The sequence below is a fragment of the Chiloscyllium punctatum genome, chromosome 7 (assembly GCF_047496795.1).
Source record: "Chiloscyllium punctatum isolate Juve2018m chromosome 7, sChiPun1.3, whole genome shotgun sequence".
Classification (NCBI taxonomy): Eukaryota; Metazoa; Chordata; class Chondrichthyes; order Orectolobiformes; family Hemiscylliidae; genus Chiloscyllium; species Chiloscyllium punctatum.
In genome coordinates this window covers 59,133,343-59,155,709 of record NC_092745.1, presented here as the reverse complement: position 1 = coordinate 59,155,709, position 22,367 = coordinate 59,133,343, and the positions used below count along the sequence as shown (strand labels likewise).

The 22,367-nt window shown below is 42.0% G+C and overlaps 1 protein-coding gene across 5 annotated transcripts in view; it reads right to left on the bottom strand.

Annotated features, from left to right (window-relative positions):
* The window catches only part of axdnd1 (axonemal dynein light chain domain containing 1), a 176,176-nt gene that overhangs the window by 9,404 nt on the left and 144,405 nt on the right, over window positions 1-22,367 (bottom strand). For 2 of the 5 annotated variants that reach the window (XR_011961097.1, XM_072573680.1), the window contains exons 24-27: window positions 13,958-13,990; window positions 6,984-7,088; window positions 4,692-4,820; window positions 3,400-3,491 (exon numbers count right to left, since the gene is read on the bottom strand). Coding sequence is in view for 3 of the 5 variants with exons in the window: in XM_072573680.1 (XP_072429781.1) it covers window positions 3,400-3,491; window positions 4,692-4,820; window positions 6,984-7,088; window positions 13,958-13,990 (359 nt within the window). In the remaining 2 variants the exon portion in view is untranslated. Of the gene's footprint in view, window positions 1-3,399; window positions 3,492-4,691; window positions 4,821-6,983; window positions 7,089-13,957; window positions 13,991-22,367 lie in introns of those variants that run through there. The other 3 variants (XM_072573681.1, XM_072573682.1, XR_011961098.1) reach the window with 2 other exon arrangements.

The window sequence follows — 22,367 nt, the reverse complement described above, 5'->3', positions numbered from 1 at the left end:
TTCTGTAACTGCAACATAACCTCTATATCCATATACTCCAGTCCTTTAGATATGAAGACATGATTCCATTTGCGTTCTTGACTATTTGCTGCACCTATTCATGGCATTTTAAAGAGCTATACACCTGAAGCTCCAAATCTTGCTAGGCATCACTGTACTTAACTTTGTGCCTTCTTAAAAAACAAAATCCTTATCTATTCATTTTCAGTCCGAAATGGATAATTTCACATTTGCTTATATTAAAATCCACCTGCCACAACTTTGCCCATTGACCTAATCTATCCAAGTTCTGTTGTAATTTTATGCTGTTGTCAAGGCCAGTGCTACCCATTATTGTGTCTTTAGCAAATTTGGATATTTGACTTGTTCAAGTCGATAATAAATATTGTGAATAATTGAGGCCACAACACAGATCCTTACGGGACACCTTAAGTCACTTCCTGCTAATTTGAGTATATACCCATTATTCTAGCTCTGCTTCCTGCTACTCAACTGACTGCCAATCCACGTCTTCCATTCTGTGGGCTTCCACTTGTCTCTTGTCGGGGACTTTATCAAAAGCCTTCTAGAAGTCCATGTAAACAACATCCATCAATTTACCTCTGTCTACTATCTTTGTCACGTCTTCAAAAAACACTGAACTTTGTCAAGCATGACCTACCCTTCATGATCAAGCTGACTCTCCCTGATTAATTGAAAGTTTTCAAGGTAGTCAGTTACCCTATCCTTGATATAGACTCCAAACATTTCCCCACCACAAATGTTTGCCTATTTGGTCTGTAATTCCTTGGTTTCCATCTGTCGTCCTTCATAAACAGCAGAGTGACATAAGCAAATTTCCATTCCAGAGGTACAACTCTTGAATCCTTGGATTATAGGAATGGTGTGGGTCTGTGTGGGAGCATTGATGAGACTGCATCTGGAGTATTCTCTACAGTATTGGCCTCCTTATTTGAAAAAGGATGTAAAAGTGTTGGAAACGATTCAAAAGAAAGTTTACCATACTGATAACTAGAATGAGTGGATTGTCTTATGAAGAAAGTTTGGATAGGTTTGCAACTGCTAAGAAGAGTAAAAGACAACTTGATGAAAACATATAAGATCCTGAGGGGTCTTTTATCAGGGTGAATGTGGAAAGCATGTTTACTCTTGTGGATAATCTAAAACTAGGAATCACTGTTTTAAAAATAAGGGATCATCCATTTAGCATAGAGATAAGAGAAACTTTTTCTCATGATTCTTTGAAATATTCTTTCTATAAAGACAGTGAAAGCAAAGTCATTGATTATTTTTAAGACTGTAGTTCATAGATTTTTGAACTGAAAGGTTGGGGGTGGTGGTGAACAGTTATTGGCATAGAGTAAAAATGTGGAGGAATCAGATCAGCCATGATCTTAGTGAATGGCAAAGTAGGTGGCTTACTCTTGCACTAGTTCTTATATTTATATATAGGTGGCAGGAAGGCAGCAATGCCACATGCAGTAAGTGGCAGAAAAGTAATTCAGGTCATTAAAAAGCTCAATAATTCAACTTTACATACTACTGACTTGAATTAAATGCTGCCTTTTGAATTAAATGAGCAGAGGATCTTGTGGTGCGGTGGTAGTATCCCTACTTTTGCATCATGGGGCCTGGGTTCAAGCCCCAACTATTCCAGAGGAGTGTAATAACATTCTGAACAGGTTAAGTAGAAATTAGGTGAATTAAATGAGCAGTGCCTATGGATTCCCATGCTGTTAGAATCTTGACTATTAAAAGATAGTGATTTAGAGGCAAGATCCCTGACTATTGGTGAACCTGCTTTCCATTGCATTTCAGTCTTTATTCAAAAGTAGCCATCAAGATTCGCAGGTTTGGCTCACTTTCTCTGACCTTGCTGTCTTGCTGGCAGAAGTGCAATGTCAATTTTCAGACATTTATTAACTGGTCTCTTCCTTACCTGCCAGTCCTCGTGGTGGATCCTCATTGATGTTTCTCTCACACATTCACTGACATGGAATGTGGGGGACTCTGTTATTGGGAGGCAAGTTCTCAACACCCACAAGACAGAGTTCACCATGGTACAACTGCTGCTGTATGCTATGCTTTTTTCACCCAGTCAATCTCTCTCTGTTCAGATCCATTATATTTTGTCCACCTCATAGCAAAACTCTGCTCAACAATTTACATTCACCTGGTGGTATGAAGGAGGTCACTGGGAGCCATCCTTCATCTGGTTTATACCATTCCGCAGCTTCTTGTCTCTTTCTGTCTCCACTGAAGGACGTAGAAAATGAGATTGCAGGATGCTGTTGTAGACATTGGAGTATCAAACTCTCCCCTGTTATGGAGCACACCAAACACCCCCAACATATATCAAGGGGATAGCCTAGACCCAAACTTCTATCTTATTTAAAGGCAAATGTAAGGCACTGTGTTCCAGATGTGATTCAATTGGTCAAACTACTAGGCTTTAAGCAAAACACACTTTATTCTTACACCACAATTAAAATACAAACAAAAAAGAATAACCTTAACTCTACAAAAAGACTTAGTAAAATAATACTTTATTACTGTTCATCAAATGTTCCAGTATAGCAGTATCCCATAAATACACCCTTGGCAAAGGCGAATTCAGCAAAACACATTTCTCTCACTTGCTATCTCCTCCAGCCCAGGAAAATGAACACTGAAAAAATGAACCTAGAAGCAGCGAGAGAGCTCAAGTTTTTTTTTGCAGCAGAGAAAGAGCTGTACCTAGCAGCTGCAACTCCAAAAACAGTAACTTCAACAACTGAAAGCAAAAACTAAAAGCTTGGGTCTGTGTGAGCATAACTCCACCCACTCATGCTTCTTTTGTCTCCCTTAAAAGACCCTAAAGCTCTCCATGGAGCAGACACCTCGGCACCAGGTTTACAACACAGAACATATCCTTCTTAAAGGCACATTTCGTCACATCCCTCACACCTTTTCTGGCTTGAAGCTGAAAGCTAATGTTCTGAGTTTGCACAATAACTCATCTCAACTGTAGTAAGAGAATAGTTTGAGAATAAAACATCCACGTAGGTCTGGCTGATGCTTAAAGATGGCAGCAATACTTGTAATTTCTGCTTTCCTTCCTACTACCCCCAAAAATTAGTTGATTGAATGGGCCTTGCAACTCTGCTTCATTAATTGGCTGCCCAACATGTAATTTGTTCACCCAGCTGCTTCTGCCTTATACAATGCTGCCCACTTCTAGATCTGGCACCAGAACCCCATCACCTACAAATGTATGCCAATTTGCTTGTCTTAAACATTGCCTGTGATTACACTTTTGTGACATTCCATCTGAAATAATGGGTTAAACAATGCAGCACCTGAAAATTAATTCAGTTCAGAATCAAGATGAATTCAAGACAATTGTACTCAGCTACTCACATAAGTTGCTGCTGTAATATTCCCATAGCAGTTAGTGCCTCAAATGCCTTCTTTGACTTGGGGTTTTTAGGAACAACAGCTTCAATACCAACCTGAAACCAAACTACAGTATTAGGCACATAGGAGATACCTTCAAGACATTGAAAGTTAAACACAAAGTATTAGACCAATATTAGGTAGGTACATTTTTGTACAACATGGAGTGAAGTCTGACTCTCTTCACAGCCTGCACACAATCAAGAAAAGACTGATTTTATTTTCGCTAGTCTTTATTAGTCAAGTATGGGAGAATCACAGAATCAAGGCAAGCATATTAAAAAATGTTGCCATAGGCCCAGAGAATCATAGGGCTGCTTTTTCATTAGAAAGACAGACAACTGTAGGGGAGTTTAACCCAAGAGTCACCAAGCTTCAGGTGAAGGATGAGGTTGGGAAGGTAGGATATTCATAGTAATCTCGGCCAGTGTGGGAAATGAACTCACATTGTTGGCATCATTTTGCAACACAAACCAGCCACCCAGTCAACTGAGAAAACTGACCAAGCATATGGACTTTCTTTAACCATATAGGAGCTGGGTTAGATTGCATCTGGAGTGGTGTGCAGACTTTAGTCTCCTTATGTCATTACCATAGATGGAATGCAACAAAGATTCACCAGACTTGTTCCTGGTTAGAGGCACTATCCTATGAAGAGAGATTGGGCAAAGTGAGTCCATGTTCTGTAGAGTTTCAATGAATGAGAGGTAATTTCATTCAAACTTACAAAATACTTAAAAACTGGTAAGATATTACCCTGGTTTTGGAGTCTAGAATCAGGGGATAGCACTTGGGTCCAAGATGAGGAGAGTTTTTTTTACTGTTAGGATTGTGAACCTTTGGAGTGCTCTACCACAGAGGGCTATGGAGGTTCAGTGGTGAGTATGTTTATGGTAGAAATTGACAGATTTCTGTTTTCCAGTGGTACACAGTAGTATGGAGATTGGCTATGTAGAAGGCATTCAGTCACAAACATAATGACTGGCAGGGCAGACTCAATGGGCTGAATGGCCTACTTCTGCTCTTACTTTAAGATACAGATCAGCAGGATCAAAATGAAAGTTGGAACAAGCTGGAGGGTTGAATGCCCTACTCCTGTTATTAACATATGGACGTTAATATAAATTGCATCACATAATTCTGGCTGCGACTGGCTCAAAGAGGAAACTAAAACCTCCTTAGTATACACAGCTTAGTTCTGCTTTAAGCCTTTTTACAAACATGATCAGTGTGAATAGTAATATTTAAGTTCTGACCTTTAACAAAGGAACAGGAGTTTCTTTCAGGTCTCTTTCATGGATGTTAGTATCATCACCGATAAATTTCAGGATGGATTTTTCATAACTATGACTTAATTGACTTTCAACCATTCCAGGACTTTGATCCTACACAAAATGATTCAATTGTTAGAACTCAACTGTTTTTTGTCCTAAACTTTTCTTTATGGGCTAATTAAACAGATGAGACATATGAAATAGGTTAGTGACATGAAATTCGGATTGGTAGCATCTTTTATTGAGCACTATGGATGCTATTTAGTTTCCAAAGTGACACTTGCATCTCTTATGCATACTTCTGGGGTGAATTGTGTCAAGCATCACATTGGTGAGGATGTCAGCATGCAAACAGCACATGGCTACAAGATGTATGCAGAGCAGGCAGTTTCATAACTACATTAAACACACAATGCTGATTTAGTATCAGCTGTGTCATTTTGATCAACACTGCAGCTTAACTTAATTTTGCACAATGTAAACCTATTCAGCACCAAGAAGGATCCACTAACACCACCCATGTTTTTAAGTGAACCATTTAATGCCTGAAGTTTAGTTGCTGAAGATTTTTTAATGCTATCTGTTGCTTTAATTCAAATGTATAGTAGATTAAAATTGCCAGTTGCTCACAGAAATAGGTGCAATAGTTACCATTCTTCATGAAATACAGCAAGCTTGAAGAATGAACAAAGGTCATGTAGACCAAGGCAGGTTTTTGGGAGAGGGAAGAGGGAGAAGAGGGGATTGAGGGGCTTTTCACAGGAGGCCACATCTACCCAATTTTTTCAGGGAGCTAAACCTCATTAAGGAATAATGCACATGACATTTACACTTCAATAAGGACATTCTCAGTGAAATATGCTCCCTGCTGTAATTGTATCTGCAAACTCAGTGACAGTATTGCCAGTGACTTTGGATGTGACCTTGGTCATAGGTACAATGGAACCTCGATTATCCGAAGGACATGGGTGGGGAGTATTTCGTTCAGTTAATGGAATGCCAGATAATCAAATGCCAGATAACATAATTTAGCCAAGCATCAGGACCTTGCGATCTTGCCAGATAATCTGAAATTCGGATAATTGAATGCCGGATAATCGAGGTTCCTCTATATTTTGTATTTAGCTTCTTTCAGGAAGAACTGGGGGATTTTTGCAACATCTCAGTTTGCCTTCCACTGAACCTGCCTAATCATTGACAATTTTTAACTACATTTCATTCTCTCTTATTAGACAGAAGCAGATGGATTGACCGCACAGCCTTTCAAGTATTCCAGGTATCAAATATACAACACACTTACACATCCCCATTCATGCTACTCCATACTGTAACTGAAAGGGATTCTACTACCCCAACATATGTGCAGCCAAAGCCAGAGATTCATGCAGCTCAATCCAAATGCTTTTACAGTGGTCTCGATGCCTTCCTTCTGCACTGTGCTTGGTGCATTGGAGTTACCACAGCAAACAAAAGGTTGGTCGCTGAACAATTAGAGACATCAGCTGATTATATGCTGATGATTCCAGACTAAAACCCATGTATACATATTTGTGTACAACAGGCATACAATGGAAGGTGTTTTGCTACACAAATAAAATACAGTAGTCTAAAACAATGCTTTAGTTGACGAGACTGCTGGGAAGTGTGACCTTCTCGGCATTTGGTGGAATCTGCTTGTGCCACAATGGAAGCTGAGACATTGGTCACCAAACACTGCATCATGGTTGTGTTCACAAATGTCCTGATAAAGCTGGTCACCACTTTTTTGCTCAACAGTACAGGTTTCAATCTCTGCACAAGGCCCTCTGACAAACTGGTCAGAACCAAAGCCCTCATCACATGCAACATTATTCCCCTCAGGCTTCAAATTTATGTTTAAAAAAACTTTACAGCACTTTCACAAACACAGCAACCTCTATAGAAGTCAATTAGCAATTAGCACGTGGAGGATTTCCTTCCTGCTGATGAACGCATTTTATGCTGTATGTTTTTAAGACGGGGCATTTGCTGGAACATTTGGGTCAAAAAAGTACATGATGTAAAATAAGTCTCACTACTTTGCAGGTATGTGCTCGAACAACAGTGCTACAGTCCTCACCACAATGGCTACTGCCATGAATTGCACTGGATCTGTGCACAGAATGCACCAACATCATTTTACGCACAAACTGGCAATGTAGCCAGCTAAAATGTGGGTACTATGGATCTGCATTTTTGCAGAATTATCTAAGACATAATGACATCTGAAAGAAAATGTTTAGGATTTTATAAAACCTCAACATCTTTTGTTCCTTCAGTTTCTTGTGGACTTCTTGATTTTGACAATGATAAGCTTTCTTCAGTCACACTGGTATCACTGATAATGTGAACACCTGGCATCTGATGCAAGGAAAAGTAGAATGGTTAATTACGCAGCATTCTCATTAATTGTCACTGTCAAATATATAGCAACGAGGGACACAGAACAACAGACATAATTCAACAACAGTTCTCCAGGAAACATTTGTTATATGAATTCAAGTTATGCATAAAACAATTTCCTTTCTATAGTGCATTGCCAGGTAGCTAACTGATCTATATAATTTAAACTCTTATCTATATTAAACTTTCAAAAAGTATGACACTTCACTGCCATCTCATCTGATTCTGATTGTTTCAGAAAGCCACTTCCTTTTCAATTACTTATGATGCCTGACTTAAACGTTCCATTGCTAAAATGCAGAGCAAAAAACACCAGAGGGTCCTTCTGGTGCAGTGGTAGTGTCTCTGGATGGAGGTCCAGGTTCAACTACCATATTCCCCAGACACATATTCTAACTTATCCAAACAGGCTGATTAAAAGCACCTATCAAAGAACATGTCGCAATTCACTGGATAACGAGAAAATAACCACAAATAAATGTGGCTAAACCATAAAATATTTTTAAAGAAAACCAACTGCACCTAAAATTTCACTAGAAAGCAAGAAATCAACTACAAACTAATCCAAACACCATTCATTTTTGAAAAATAAAATTGCTTTGCCTACCCCAATTTATATTGTAGAAGCATATGAATGATATAACGGTGATCAAAGAAAGCTAAACCTGCCCACAGAGTTAATACAAACATAAAACAAAATCTGAATCTGAAAACATAAAGAAAAATTGCCGACAATAAATAATAGGTTTGTCAGTATCTGGGAGAAAGAACAGACAAGTTACATTTCTACGTTTAGACCTTTCAAAGGAATGCAGAAAATTTACAGTTGAACAGTGTTTATAAAGTTTCCAAACATGTGACCTTTATGACCTAAGGGAGCACCACAATCTTCAAGTTTCCCTGCAAACTGCACAACATCCTGACTTGGAACTTTATAACCATTCCTTCACTGTGGCTGGGTCAAAATCCTGGAACTCTCTCCATAAATGCATGTGAGTGTACCACACCACATGGACTGCAGTGGTTCAAGAAAGCAGCTCACCAACACCTTCAATCATGGACAGACAATAAATGCTGGTCTAGTTACCAATACCCATACCCGGTGTGAAGGACTAATTGAAAGAGACGGTGATGGATTAAATAATGCATGGGAGTGTCTGGAATAGAATAAACGGCATGCCTATAAAGCAGTTAAATGAAAAACGCAACCCAGCTAAACGACATGCAGAAAGAATGTCAGCAGAGAATGGAAGTTGAGATTATTTGCGAATCCCATCTCTAGAAGTGAAACAGAAATGAGCCCAGATTTTGACTGAGTGACCTTTTAATTGATACGGAGACAACTTTGTCAATTATTAGCAGTGGGCGACAGGAACACGGGCCAGCAGATCCAAGCTTATGCATGTCTTAATCTCACCATAGCAACCACCACTGTGTCAGACATACCAGGTGAAGAGTTATAGCACACTTTAGGGGTAGTTAGAATGGTTCTGAGTCATTTTTCTGTTAAGGACCTGTCAGCATTGAAGTATAAACTCTGCAATGAACTGGAGTGGATGCCATTGGCCATGGAGGACAACAGTGCAGTAGCAACCTTCCCCTTTTACCTTGCAGGGGCAGCAGGATAATAATACATAAATGGAGAAATGGTGCCCTATTTAGGTCTTATGGGGAATGGCTGAGGGACTTGAGGCTTTTTTCATTACAGAGAAGAAGGTTGAGAGGTGACTTAATTGTGACATACAAGATGATCAGAGGATTAAATTGGATGGACAGTAAGAGCCTTTTTCCATGGATGATGATGGCTAGTCCGAGGGGACATAGCTTGAAATTGATGTGTGATAGATATAGGACTGATGTCGGAGGTAGGTTCTTTACTCATAGAGTAGTAAAGATATGGAACGCCCTGCCTGCACCAGTAGAAGACTCCACCTTTAAGGGTATTTAAATGGTCATTGGGTTAACATATGGATCATAATGGAAGAGTGTAGCATAGATGGGCTTCAGATTGGTTTCACAGGTCGGCGCAACATCGAGGGCAATGGAGCAGCAGTGAGAACTGAGCAGAGTGAACGTGGCTGGAACATCAGCAGCAGCACAACTTAATAAAGCCAAAGGGTTGAGGCCGGGGTCAAGCTAGTCAGAGTAGCAGCTAATCATGAGTGCAACCCTGCCAGAATTTAAAATGGCTGACAAAAGTGATGTCAGCACAAAGTAGAGAGGTGACTGATAGGTAGTAGGTAACTGACTTTTCACTATTTAAAGCTGCACTAAGGAAAGGTAGGAGTTCTAGCTATTAGTTAAAAAAAAGAAACATACAATTTTCTACTTGGCTTAAATTTAGAATGGAACTAAATTAACAGAGGTATGGCAAGATCCTCAGTCCTGTGTGTTGCAGAATGTCGGAAATTTTAGACACTCCTGACAATCTGGATAATCACAATTGCAGGAGGTGCAACTGGCTTGGCCAGCAACAGCACTGGGATTTAGCGAACGAGTGCCACTTGGAGGCACAGCAATACATCCACAATGCTGGGTTACACATCAATTACATGTATTTAGACAATATCACCCTGCAGCTGAATGAAATGCAGTCAGAAAAGGAATGGTTGACCACCAGTCAGAACAAGAGAGACAGGAATGTACTCAGGAAAACTCCACAGTGTTTTGGTTACTGCACAGTAGGGAGAATGTGATTGCACTGGAGAGGGTGCAGAGGAGGTTCACCAGAATATTGTCTGGGATGCAGCACATTAGCTATGAAGAGACAGTAGAAAGGCTGGGGTTGTTTCCCTTAGAGGTGGCACCGATCTGATTGAGTTTTCCAAAATTATGAGGGGCAGGGAAAAGGTAGGGTAGGAGAGACTTAGTACTTAATAAAGTAATTGACACTTAGAAAGGGAGCTGGATTAGAGTGGTGCTGGAAAAGCACAGCAGTTCATTCCACCACCACTCTAATCCAGAATCTGGTTTCCAGCATCTGCAGTCATTGTTTTTACCCCTTAGAAAGGGAGCTAACAGGTTTAAGGTAAGGGGCAAGAGGTTTAAACAAGATTTGAGGAAAACGTTTTTTCACCCAAAGGTGGGGGTTAGTTTGAATTTACTGCCTGAAAGGATGGTATGTAATGTCATAGCATAAAAGGCAACAAGACACATGCTGGAAAGTGGGATTAGAGTAGTTAGGGTCTTGTTGATTGACATGGACAGAATGAGCCCAAGGCATCTTTCCATGCTGTAAAGCTCTACAGAGGGTAGAGCTATCATAATACCAAGGCTCAGGACAAGGAAGAGGTTGACCCTATCCACAAAGAAATTTAAGCATAGACATGATAGTGAAGAGAAACGAAATGGAATCGGGTAAAGCTGGCAATATGGAATAGAATCCAGTCATGTGCAAGAGACAAAAACAGATGTGCAGCCTGCTTCACCAGATTAGTAACCAAATTCATGATCACCATCCTTTCTCTCTAGTCCAAAGTGTTGATTGAGCTACACTGCGTTCCCTGTACTCCATTGTGTAAAAGAAGTTTAGATTTGAAATAATTCAAGTCAATACAGTGGGGGAGAAATGCTTAATAAAATGATCTGATTCTGTTCCTTCAGCTTGCATTGACTCCACTGGAAATGTTTATAAGACCAGAGAACAGAATGGAGTGAGATGGAGACTTTTAAAGAATGAGGAACTCGGGTACATTTGTTGATAGATGCTAATGTTTGACAAATTGGTCACCAGATCTGCATTTGGTCTTCCCAGTTCAGAGAAGATCATTATGAGCAATGGATGCAGTACACTTGTTTGAAGTTGCTTTCTCATGCAAAAAATGCACATGGAATGAGTGAAGAGGTGAATGAAGACTTACATGGGGAACAGCCAGAGAAAGGACAATGAGATAATGTGAATGTAGAAGAGACAATCAGTATATTACAGAGGGAATGGTTCCATTGCAAAGGAAATAGACATGTTATATGGTTTACCTTCAGCATGAGCCCACCATATAACATGTACATTCCCTTCTTGTGAAGAGGTGAATGGAGACTTACATTGGTGGGTTGAAATGCACCCTACGAGGTCTACAACAGACCTAAGGGAAACAGGACAGGCCCATTTGAGTTACAGAATCTGTACCATGTGCCATGGCTATGCATGAGATACAGTGGAAAAAATGCTATCGAGGGCTGAGAGTGGCTCAAAACAAAAGGTGTTAGATATTTTTGTGACACAGAATCAAGTAAATAAAACACATTTTATGATCTGTAGTGAAATACAAGTCCTTTAGGCCACTCAGAAGCGTGTAGTTATTAGGCTTCAAGTGATTGGAAATAATTGTTTCTTCTTGGTTTTCCATCTATCGCTATCAAGATCCTGGACAAATGCATTTGTATAAATCATTGAAACGACATCAGTAGGTTAGCATTCAATGCAGTTGTGCATGTAAAATTCCCTGATACCAAGAGTGAAAAAAACCCAACAAGATAGTATAGTAGAAAGGCTTATGCCTGAAACATAGATTCTCCTGCTCCTTTGATGCTGCCTGACCTGCTGCGCTTTTCCAGCAACACATTTTTCAGCTCTGATCTCCAGCATCTGCAGTCCTCACTTTCTCCAAGATAGTATAGTATAATTATTAAACTTTGCACAGGTAGAATGTGAAAATGTGCATTTTTATATGCAGCAAGTAGTAATGACAAAAGTGATAGAAATGGAAACAATTAATGATTTGAAAATGAAAGTGGATGGCCACTTTGAGGGAGATAAACGTACTGGGATGAGTATTCAGAGGCCTGACTGCTCCATGGCAATTTGGCATGAACTTAGTGGGCAAAATGGCCTCATTACTGTAAATGGCTATTTTAGGTCAGTATATAATTACATCATTTAAATATAAAAATCTGGGCTTTTAAGATACTTTTTAAAAATGCTAATATTTTATTTCTTCATACAAGTTTCAGCCAGGCTTTTCATATTCCCTGCTGACAGAAAACTCAGTCAAGCAGGGTGGGAGGAGGTGTAGTCTAGGTAGCTGTGGGAGTCGGTTGGTTTATAATAAATGTCCGTGTCGATTCGGTCACCCGAGATGGAAATGGAAAGGTCTAGGAAGGGGAGGGAGGAGTCTGAGACGGTCCAGGTGAATTTGAGGTCGGGGTGGAAAGTGTTGGTAAAGTGGATGAACTGTTCAACCTCCTCGTGGGAGCACGAGGCAGCGCCGATACAGTCATCGATGTAGCAGACACCTCCTCCCACCCTGCCCCCTGTAAAAACGCCATCCCATATTCCCAATTCCTTCGTCTCCGCCGCATCTGCTCCCAGGAGTACCAGTTCCAAAACCGTACCACCCAGATGGCCTCCTTCTTCAAGGACCACAATTTCCCCCCAGACGTAGTCGACGATGCCCTCCACCGCATCTCTTCCACTTCCTGCTCCTCCGCCCTTGAGCCCCGCCCCTCCAACCGCCACCAGGACAGAACCCCACTGGTCCTCACCTACTACCCCGCCAACCTCCATGTCCAACGTATCATCCGCCGTCATTTCCACCACTTCCAAACGGACCCCACCACCAGGGACATATTTCCCTCCCCTCCCCTATCAGCGTTCCGAAAAGACCACTCCCTCCGTGACTCCCTTGTCAGGTCCACACCCCCCACCAACCCAACCTCCACTCCCGGCACCTTCCCCTGCAACCGCAAGAAATGCAAAACTTGCACCCACACCTCCCCCCTTACCTCCCTCCAAGGCCCCAAGGGATACTTCCATATCCGCCACAAATTCACCTACACCTCCACACACATCATCTATTGCATCAGCTGCACCCGATGTGGCCTCCTCTATATTGGGGAGACAGACCGCCTACTTGCGGAACGTTTCAGAGAACACCTCTGGGACACCCGGACCAACCAACCCAACCACCCCGTGGCTCAACACTTCAACTCCCCCTCCCACTCCACCAAGGACATGCAGGTCCTTGGACTCCTCCATCGCCAGACCATGGCAACACTACGGTTAGAGGAAGAGCGCCTTATCTTCCGCCTGGGAACCCTCCAACCACAAGGGATGAACTTAGATTTCTCTAGTTTCCTCATTTCTCCTCCCCCCACCTTGTCTCAGTCAAATCCCTCGAACTCAGCACCGTCTTCCTAACCTGCAATCTTCTTCCTGACCTCTCCACCCCCACCCCCACTCTGGCCTATCACTCTCACCTTGACCTCCCTCCACCTATCGCATTCCCAACGCCCCTCCCCCAAGTCCCTCCTCCCTACCTTTTATCTTAGCCTGCTGGACACACTTTCCTCATTCCTTAAGAATAACTGATGCCCGAAACGTCGATTCTCCTGTTCCTTGGATGCTGCCTGACCTGCTGCGCTTTTCCAGCAACACATTTTCAGCTCTGATCTCCAGCATCTGCAGTCCTCACTTTCTCCTCGAGGTATTTTATAGTGCCAAACAAGACATCCTACTGCTCGCTCACCTCATGCAGTGGAACTAGGCAGAAGTAGGTACTGCAGATGCTGACGATTAAAATCAAGATTAGAGTGTTGCTGGAAAAGCCCAGCAGGTCAGGAAACCATTCTTGATGAAGGGCTTTTGTCCAAAACGTCGATTTTTCCTGCTCCCCAGATATTGCCTGACCTGCTGTGCTCTTCCAGCACCACTCTAACCTTGACTCATGCAGTGGAACACGCATCTTGGTAGCATATCAGCTAGGCAATCACCAAGATATTATACACTGTGTAAAGTAGACATTACATCAATCCTGGCAAGCCTTTTCACATCCTCTACTAGATATCATTATAAACATTATAATTAAACATACAATTTAAGACAAACTTACTTCAGTCTCAGATTTGTCAATGTTGCTCAATTTCTGTAAGATATGAAGAGAGGAGGAGGAGGAGGAGTAGGAGTAAAATAGTCTCATTAGTTGTTACAATATAAAAACAGTCCAGACAGGACAAATAATAATTAGGAACATTTTTCACTGTGTATTAATTCAAGCTGGCAGCAGTATATGAAAAGGAATTTTTCCTGCACTGCAAGTTTCATGCAACTTTTTTTCAAACATAATTACATTGTATAGCAGATGGGAAGAAGAATGCACAGCAACTGGGCACCTTACAACCATAACTATTGTATCCTTTACAATATCTGGGCGAGGTATCAGAACAAATCTCCAGTTTCTCAAATATATGTTGATTTTGCCATCTATAATACTATTTCACTTTCAGTCTGACTTAAGAACACAAGAAATATAAACAGGAGTGGGCCATATTCCCTTTGAACCTGCTCTGTCATTAAGTATGATCATGGCTCAACTTTTACACCGATTCCTTTTATCTGCCTTATGCCATACAGTTCCTTAATTTCCTTTGAACAAAACATTTTAGCCTTGAATCTGCTCAATGAGCATCCACAGCTACTGCCGTTGAGAATTCCAAAACTTTACAATCCTCCAATTGAACAGCATTCTCTCCATCTACTACCTACTTCAGCATCCAATCTTTGCTTGGTACATTTATTTCTGCAAGACCATATCTGATCCTTCTAAACTCTCAATAATATAAGATCGCTCTGCTCGTTCTCATATACAATACAGCTCTCCATTCAACCTACCAGTCTCATAAACTACTGCTGTACCTTCACAGCCACCCCCCTCAGTAAGGTAAGCACATTTGTTTTTCTGTAGGAAAGCAAAACAGTATATAGTACTCCATCTGCAGTCTCACCAAAGCCTTACATAATTACAGCAAGACTTTCTTACTTTCATATTCCAAACCCTTAGCAATAAAGGCCAATGTACCATTGATTGTATTGACACAATAAGCTTCCCTTGAATTATGTACAAGGATTCCCACATACTCTTGTGCCTCACTTTTTTAAAAAAAAACCTGCTTTCCATTTGTCCTATCAAAATTTCATACTTCCCTACATTATCTTCCATCTATTACCTTCAGGTCAATCATCCATCTGACCTATAACCCTTTGCAAATTCATTACAGATTAATTATTTAGCCTGCTTTGCATGGTCAGTGAACTCTTATTTAACCTTAAACAAAAATAGAGAGTGCTGGAAAAAACCAGCAGGTTGGGCAGCATCTGTAGAAAGAAATCAGTGTTAACATTTCAAGTGGGGTGATCCTTCCTCAGAACTTATTTCCTCAGAACTTAATTAATACTCTCTGGCAAATTTGAAAACTCCAAAAGCAAGGATTGTGATGTGAAATTAGCATCCATGTCTTGTTTCTGTTGTGCTATGTATTAATTAAGGGTGTAGGTTTGCTCGTTGAGCGGTAGGTTTGATATCCAGACGTTTCATTATCTGGCTAGGTAACATCATCAGTGGCGACCTCCAAGTGAAGCGAAGCTGTTGTCTCCTGCTTTCTATTTATATCTTTCTCCTGGATGTTCCTGGGGTTCGTGGTGATGTCATTTCCTGTTCGTTTTCTGAGGGGTTGATAGATGACATCTAGATCTATGTGTTTGTTTATGGCGTTGTGGTTGGAGTGCCAGGCCTCTAGGAATTCTCTGGCATGTCTTTGCTTAGCCTGTCCCAGGATAGATGTGTTGTCTCAGTCGAAATGGTGTTTTTTTTCATCCGTGTGTAGGGCGGCATGGTGGCACAGTGGTTAGCACTGCTGCCTCACAGCGCCAGAGACCTGGGTTCAATTCCCGCCTCAGGCAACTGACTGTGTGGAGTTTGCACGTTCTCCCCGTGTCTGCGTGGGTTTCCTCTGGTTTCCTCCCACAGTCCAAAGATGTGCAGGTCAGGTGAATTGGCCATGCTAAATTGCCCGTAGTGTTAGGTAAGGGGTAGATGTAGGGGTATGGGTGGGTTCCGCTTCGGCGGGGCGGTGTGGACTTGTTGGGCCGAAGGGCCTGTTTCGACACTGTAAGTAATCTAATCTAATCTAATTCTTCAGGCTACGAGGGAGAGAGGGTCGTGTCTTTTGTGGCTAGCTGGTGTTTGTGTACCCTGGTGGCTAACTTTCTTCCTGTTTGTCCTACGTAGTGTTTGTGGCAGTCCTTGCATGGAATTTTGTAGATGACGTTGGTTTTGTCCATGGGTTGTACTGGGTCTTTTAAGTTTGTTAGTTTTTGTTTGAGAGTGTTGGTGGGTTTGTGTGCTACTAGGATTCCGAGGGGTCTTAGTAGTCTGGCTGTCATTTCTGAAACTTCTTTGATATATGGTAAGGTGGTTAGGGTTTCTGGCTGTGTTTGGTCTGCTTGTCGTGGTTTGTTCTTGAGGAATCTGCGCACTGTATGTTTTGAGTATCCGTTCTTCTTGAATACATTGTATAGGTGATTCTCCTCTGTTTTCCGAAGTTCGTCTGTGCTGTAGTTTGTGGTGACTCGTTGGAATAGTGTTCTGATACAGCTTTGTTTGTGTGTGTTGGGATGGTTGCTGGTGTAGTTAAGTATTTGGTCAGTGTTTGTCGGTTTTCTGTATACGCAGGTTTGTAGTTCTCCGTTGACCTTTCTTTCGACTGTGACGTCCAAGAATGCGAGTTTGTCATCGGTTTCTTCCTCCTTGGTGAACTTTATGCCTGTGAGGGTGTTGTTGATAATGTTAAATGTCTCTTCTATTTTGTTTCATTTTGTGATGACAAAGTGTCATCTACGTAGCGGACCCAGATTTTTGGTTTGATGGTTGGTAGGCTGTTTGTTCTAGTCTTTGCATTACCGCTTCTGGTATGAATCCTGATAGCGGAGATCCCATGGATGTGCCGTTAGTTTGTTTGTAGATTATGTTGTTGAAAGTGAAGTGGGTGGTGAGGCACAGGTCCACTAGCTTCATGATGGTTTCGTTGGTAATGTGATTGATGGTGGTTGTTGTGTGTGTGATGGTCTCTTCTAAAAGAAGTTTCAGAAATGACAGCCAGACTACTAAGACCCCTCGGAATCCTAGTAGCACACAAACCCACCAACACTCTCAAACAAAAACTAACAAACTTAAAAGACCCAGTACAACCCATGGACAAAACCAATGTCATCTACAAAATTCCATGCAAGGACTGCCACAAAACACTACGTAGGACAAACAGGAAGAAAGTTAGCCACCAGATTACAAGAACACCAGCTAGTCACAAAAAGACACGACCCTCTCTCCCTCGTAGCCCTACACACAGATGATAAAAAACACCATTTCGACTGGGACAACACATCTATCCTGGGACAGGCTAAGCAAAAACATGCCAGTGAATTCCTAGAGGCCTGGCACTCCAACCACAACGCCATAAACAAACACATAGATCTAGATGCCATCTATCAGCCCCTCAGAAAACGAACAGGAAATGACATCACCACAAACCCCAGGAACCCCATCCAGGAGAAAGATATAAATAGAAAGCAGGAGACAACAGCTTCGCTTCACTTGGAGGTCGCCACTGATGATGTTACCTAGCCAGATAATGAAACGTCTGGATTTCAAACCTACAGCTCAGCGAGCAAACCTACACCCTAAACCTCAACCTGAGCTACAAACCTTGCATGTATTAATTAACATTGCCACATTCAGCCAATGCTGACCATGTTGTTGTTTAGATGAATGCTTCAGCAGGAGCCAAAATCAAGACAGCTTGACTAAAAGCTAACATGCATTACTTAAGGCTTTATAGGGAGGGTTAGACATTGGACTACTGGAAAATAAGGCTGGAAAAGTAGTAATGTGGAACAAAGAAATGGCAGAGGAACTGAATAGGTACTTTACATCAATTTTCACAGTTGAAGACACCAGCAACATCCCAGAACTTCAAGATAGTCAGGAAGCCAGGGTGAGTTTTGTGGTCATCATTAAGGAGAAATCACTGGGGAAACTAAAAAGCCTGAAGGTGGATAAATCACTTGGACCAAATTTTAGAATCCCTACAGTTTGGAAACAGGCTCTTCAGCCCAGCAAGTCCACACCAACCCTCTGAAGAGTATCCCACCCAAACCCAAACCCCATTACTCTACATTTATCCCTGATTAATGCACCAAAGCTACACATCCCTGAACACTATGGGTAATTTAGCATGGCCAATCCACCTGAACTGTACATCTTTGGACTGTGGGAGAAAACCAGAGCACCCAGAGGAAACCCACGCAGACACAGGGAGAATGTGCAAACTCCACACAGATAGTTGCCCAAGGCTGGAATTGAACCCGAGTCCCTGGCGCTGTGAGGCGACAGTGCTAACCACTGAGCCACCGTGTCAACCCCCTAGAGTGGACGACATCCTAGAGTTTGAAGGAGATAGTTGAGGAGATTATAGAGGCATTGGTGGTGAGCCTTCAGGAACTGCTGGAGTCAGGGAGGGTCACTTGGGACTGGAAAATGGTAATGTTAGATCCCTGTTTGTGGTGGGAGGGTGGGGTTGGTGCAGAAGACAGGAAACTATAGGCCAGTTAGCCTGATCTTATTCTTTGGTAAGATTTTAGATTCCATCATTAAGGATGAACTGGGGAGTACTTCAAAGTGCATGGTAACATAGGACTGAATCAGCAATGCTTTGTTAAGGGAGGTCATACTTGAGAAATCTGTTAAAGTTCTTTGAGGAGGTAACCATCAAGTTAAATAGGGGACAGCCAGTGGATGTCATAGAGTCCTTTAGCACGGAGACAGGCCCTTTGGTCCAAACAGGACCGTGCTGACCAAAATGTCTGTACATGCTAACCCCATTCCCCTGCACTTGGCCCATATCCTTCTAACCATTCCAGCCATGTATTTGTCCATTTACCTTTTAAATGTTGTTAATGTACTCACCTCAACCATGTCTGCTGGAAGCTCATTCCACATGCATCCCACCCTCTGTGTAAAAAGGTTGCCCCTCTGGTTCCCTTTTACTCTTTCCCCTCTAACCTTAAACTGATGCCCTCTAAGCCTCGATTCCCCAAACCTGGAAAAAAGACTGCATGTATTCACCCTATCCATGCCTCTCATGATCTTATACACCTCTATAAGGTCCTCACCCTGCTCAGTCTCCTATGCTTGAAAGAAAAAAGTCCTAGCTTGTCCATCCTCTCCCTGTAACTCAGATCGTTCGGTCCAGGCAGCATTCTTGTAAAGTTCTTCTACACTCTTTCCAGTTTAAAAACATCCTTCCTATTACAAGGTGACCAAAACTGAACACAATATTCCAAGTGTGGCCTCGCCTAAGTCCTGTATAACTGCAACATAACTTCCTAACTTCTATACTCAATGCCCTGACTGATGAAGGCCAGTGTGCCAAAAGCCTTCGTCACTGCCCCGTCTACCTGTAACTCCACTTTCAGAGAACTGTGAACCTGAACTCCAAGATTCTTTGTTCTACTACATTCCTTAAAGCCCTAACATTCACCTTGAAACTCCTACCTTAATTTCATTTTCCAAAATGCAAGATCTCACACTTTTCTATATTAAACTCCATTTGCCATTTCTCGGCCAACTTCCTCAGCTGAATGCCCTGCTGCAATTTCTGATAACCTTCCTAGCCGTCCACAATACCGCCTATTTTAGTGTCATTGGCAAATTTACTAATCGTGCCTTGTACATTCTCATCCAAATCATTGATATACATAACAAACAGTAATGGGCTCAGCACCAAGGCACTCCACTAATCACAGGCCTCCAGCCTGACAAGCATCCTTCCACTATTACCATCTGCTTCTTACCATCAAGCCAATTGTGTATCTAATTTGCCAACTTGTCCTGGATTCCATGCGATTTAACCTCCCAGCCTATTGTGTGAAACCTTATCAAAGGCCTTACTGAAATCCATATAGACTGTATCTGCTGCCCTGCTCTCATCAACCTTCTTGGTCATTTCACCAAAGCACTCTAACAAATTTGTGAGGTAAGATCTCCCACTCACAAAGCCATACTGATTACTCCAAATAAAACCCTGTCTTTCCAAATGCATGGATATCATATCCCTCAGAATCTTCTCAAGTAACCTATCTCCCACAGATGTTAGGTTACTAGTCTATGATTCCCAGGCTTTTCTTTGCAGCCCTTCTTGAATAATGGCACAACATTCCCTACCCTTCAGTCTTCTGGGACCTCACCCGTGACTAACAATGATGCAAATATATCACAGAAGGTCCCCATAATTTCTTCTTTTGCCTCTAGCAGTGTTCTTGGATATATCAGGTCAGGACGAGGAGATTTATCCACCTTTATACATTCTAATACATCCAACACTTTCTCTACTGTAAAATGGACTGTCCCCAAGATATCACCACTAACTTCCCCAAGTCCCCAAATCTTCATGTCTTTTTCCATAGGAAACACCAAGGAGAAATATTCATTGAGAACCTTACACATTTCTTCACATACATGTCCACTTTGGTCCTTGAGGGGCTCTAGTCTCACTCTAATTATTCTTTTTCCTTTAAAAACTTCAAGAACCTCTATGGATTCACCCTAATCTTCTCAGCCAAAGCTATCACATGCCCCCTTTTCACCCTCCTGATTTCCTTCTTCAGTAAACTCCTGTATACCTCCAGGGATTCCCTTGATCCCAGCTGCTTATACCTGAGCCATACCTCCTCCTTTTTTCTGGTCAAAGCCTCAATATCTCATGTCATCCAGGGAACCCTATTCCTGCCAATTTTGCCCTTCACCCTCACAGGAACATACAGACCTTGAACTCTAGCTATCTCACTTTTAAAGGCTTCTCATTTTCCAGAGGTCCCTTTGCCTGTAAACAAACCAGTCCAATCAACCCCGAGAAGCTCCTGTCTCATTCCATCAAAATTCCCCTTGCCCCAGTTTAGAACTTGAACCTGTGGACCAGTTTTGTCCCTCTCCATAACTATTTTAAAAATAACAGAACTGTAGTCACTGGCCCCAAAGTGCTCCCCCACTGTCATCTCCATCATCTGTTCTGTCCTAATTCCCAAGAATAGGTTGAGTTTTGCCCTTTCCCAAGTAGGACCCTCTATGTACTGCTTGAGGAAACTTTCCTGAATGCACTTAACAAATTCCACCCCATCTAAGTCCTTAACGCTCTGGCAGTCCCAGTCTATGTTACAAAAATTAAAATCCCCTACTATGACAACCTTATTGCTCCTGCAAGCCTCCCCAGTCTCCCAGGATACTTGTTCATGTAATTCCCGTTGACTATTTGGGGGACTATAGTATAATCCCAAAAACATCACCATCCCCTTCTTATTTCTTAGCTCCACCCACAAAGATTCACTGGATGATCCTTCAGTTATTTCATACCTGACTACTGCTATGATACTCACCTTAATCAAAATGCAATTCCCCCTCCCCTCTTTCCACCACCTCTGTCCCACCTAAAGCACCCTGGCACATTAAGCTACCAGTCTTGTCCCTCCCTTTGCCATGTTTCTGTAATAGCCTTCTGAAGCAATGAGTTCCACAGATTCACAACCCTCTGAATCAAAAAATTCTTCCTCATCTCAGTTCTAAAGGATCGACTCTTCATTCCAGGGCTGTGTCCCTGGATCCATTTCTCTCATATTAGTAGAAAAATCTTCTCCACCTACACTCTATCCAGGCCTCTCAGTATCCTGTAAGTTTCAATAAGATCCCTTCTCATCTTTCTAAACTCCACCAAGTATAAATTGGGAGTTTTCAATTGCTCTTCATATGGCAAGCCTTTCATGCCAGGATCATTCTTGTAAACCTCCTCTGGGCCAGCACATCTTTCCTCAGGTACATGGCCAGGAGCAGCATGGTGGCTCAGTGGTTAGCATTGCTGCCACACAGTACCAGGAACTTGGGTTTGATTCCCACCTTGGACGACTGTCTGTTTGGAGTTTGCATATTCTCTCCGTGTCTATGTGGGTTTCCTCTGGGTGCTCCAGTTTCCTCCCACAATCCAAAGATGTGTAGGTTAGGTGAATTTGCCATGCTAAATTGCCCATTGTGTTCAGGGATGTGTAGGTTAGGTGCATTAGTTAGGGGTAGAGTTGAGTAGTAGGGGAATGGGTCTGGGTGGGTTGCTTTTTGGAAGGTTAGTGTGGACTTGTTGGGCCAAAGGGCCTGTTTCCACACTGTAGAAATTCTAATTTTTAAAAAACTGCAGTCTAACCAGAATCTTGTACAGCCTCAGCAGTATATTTCTGTACTTGTTTTCTGCCCTCTTGGTATAATTCGCAACATTGCATTTGCCCTCCTAGCCACCAATTGAAACTATATGTTAGAGAATACTGAACTAGGATTCCTAAGTCCCTTTGCGTCTCAGATTTCCAAAGACTTTTCCTGTTTAGAAAATAGTCTAAGCCTCTATCCTTCCTACCAAGTGCATAAGCTCACA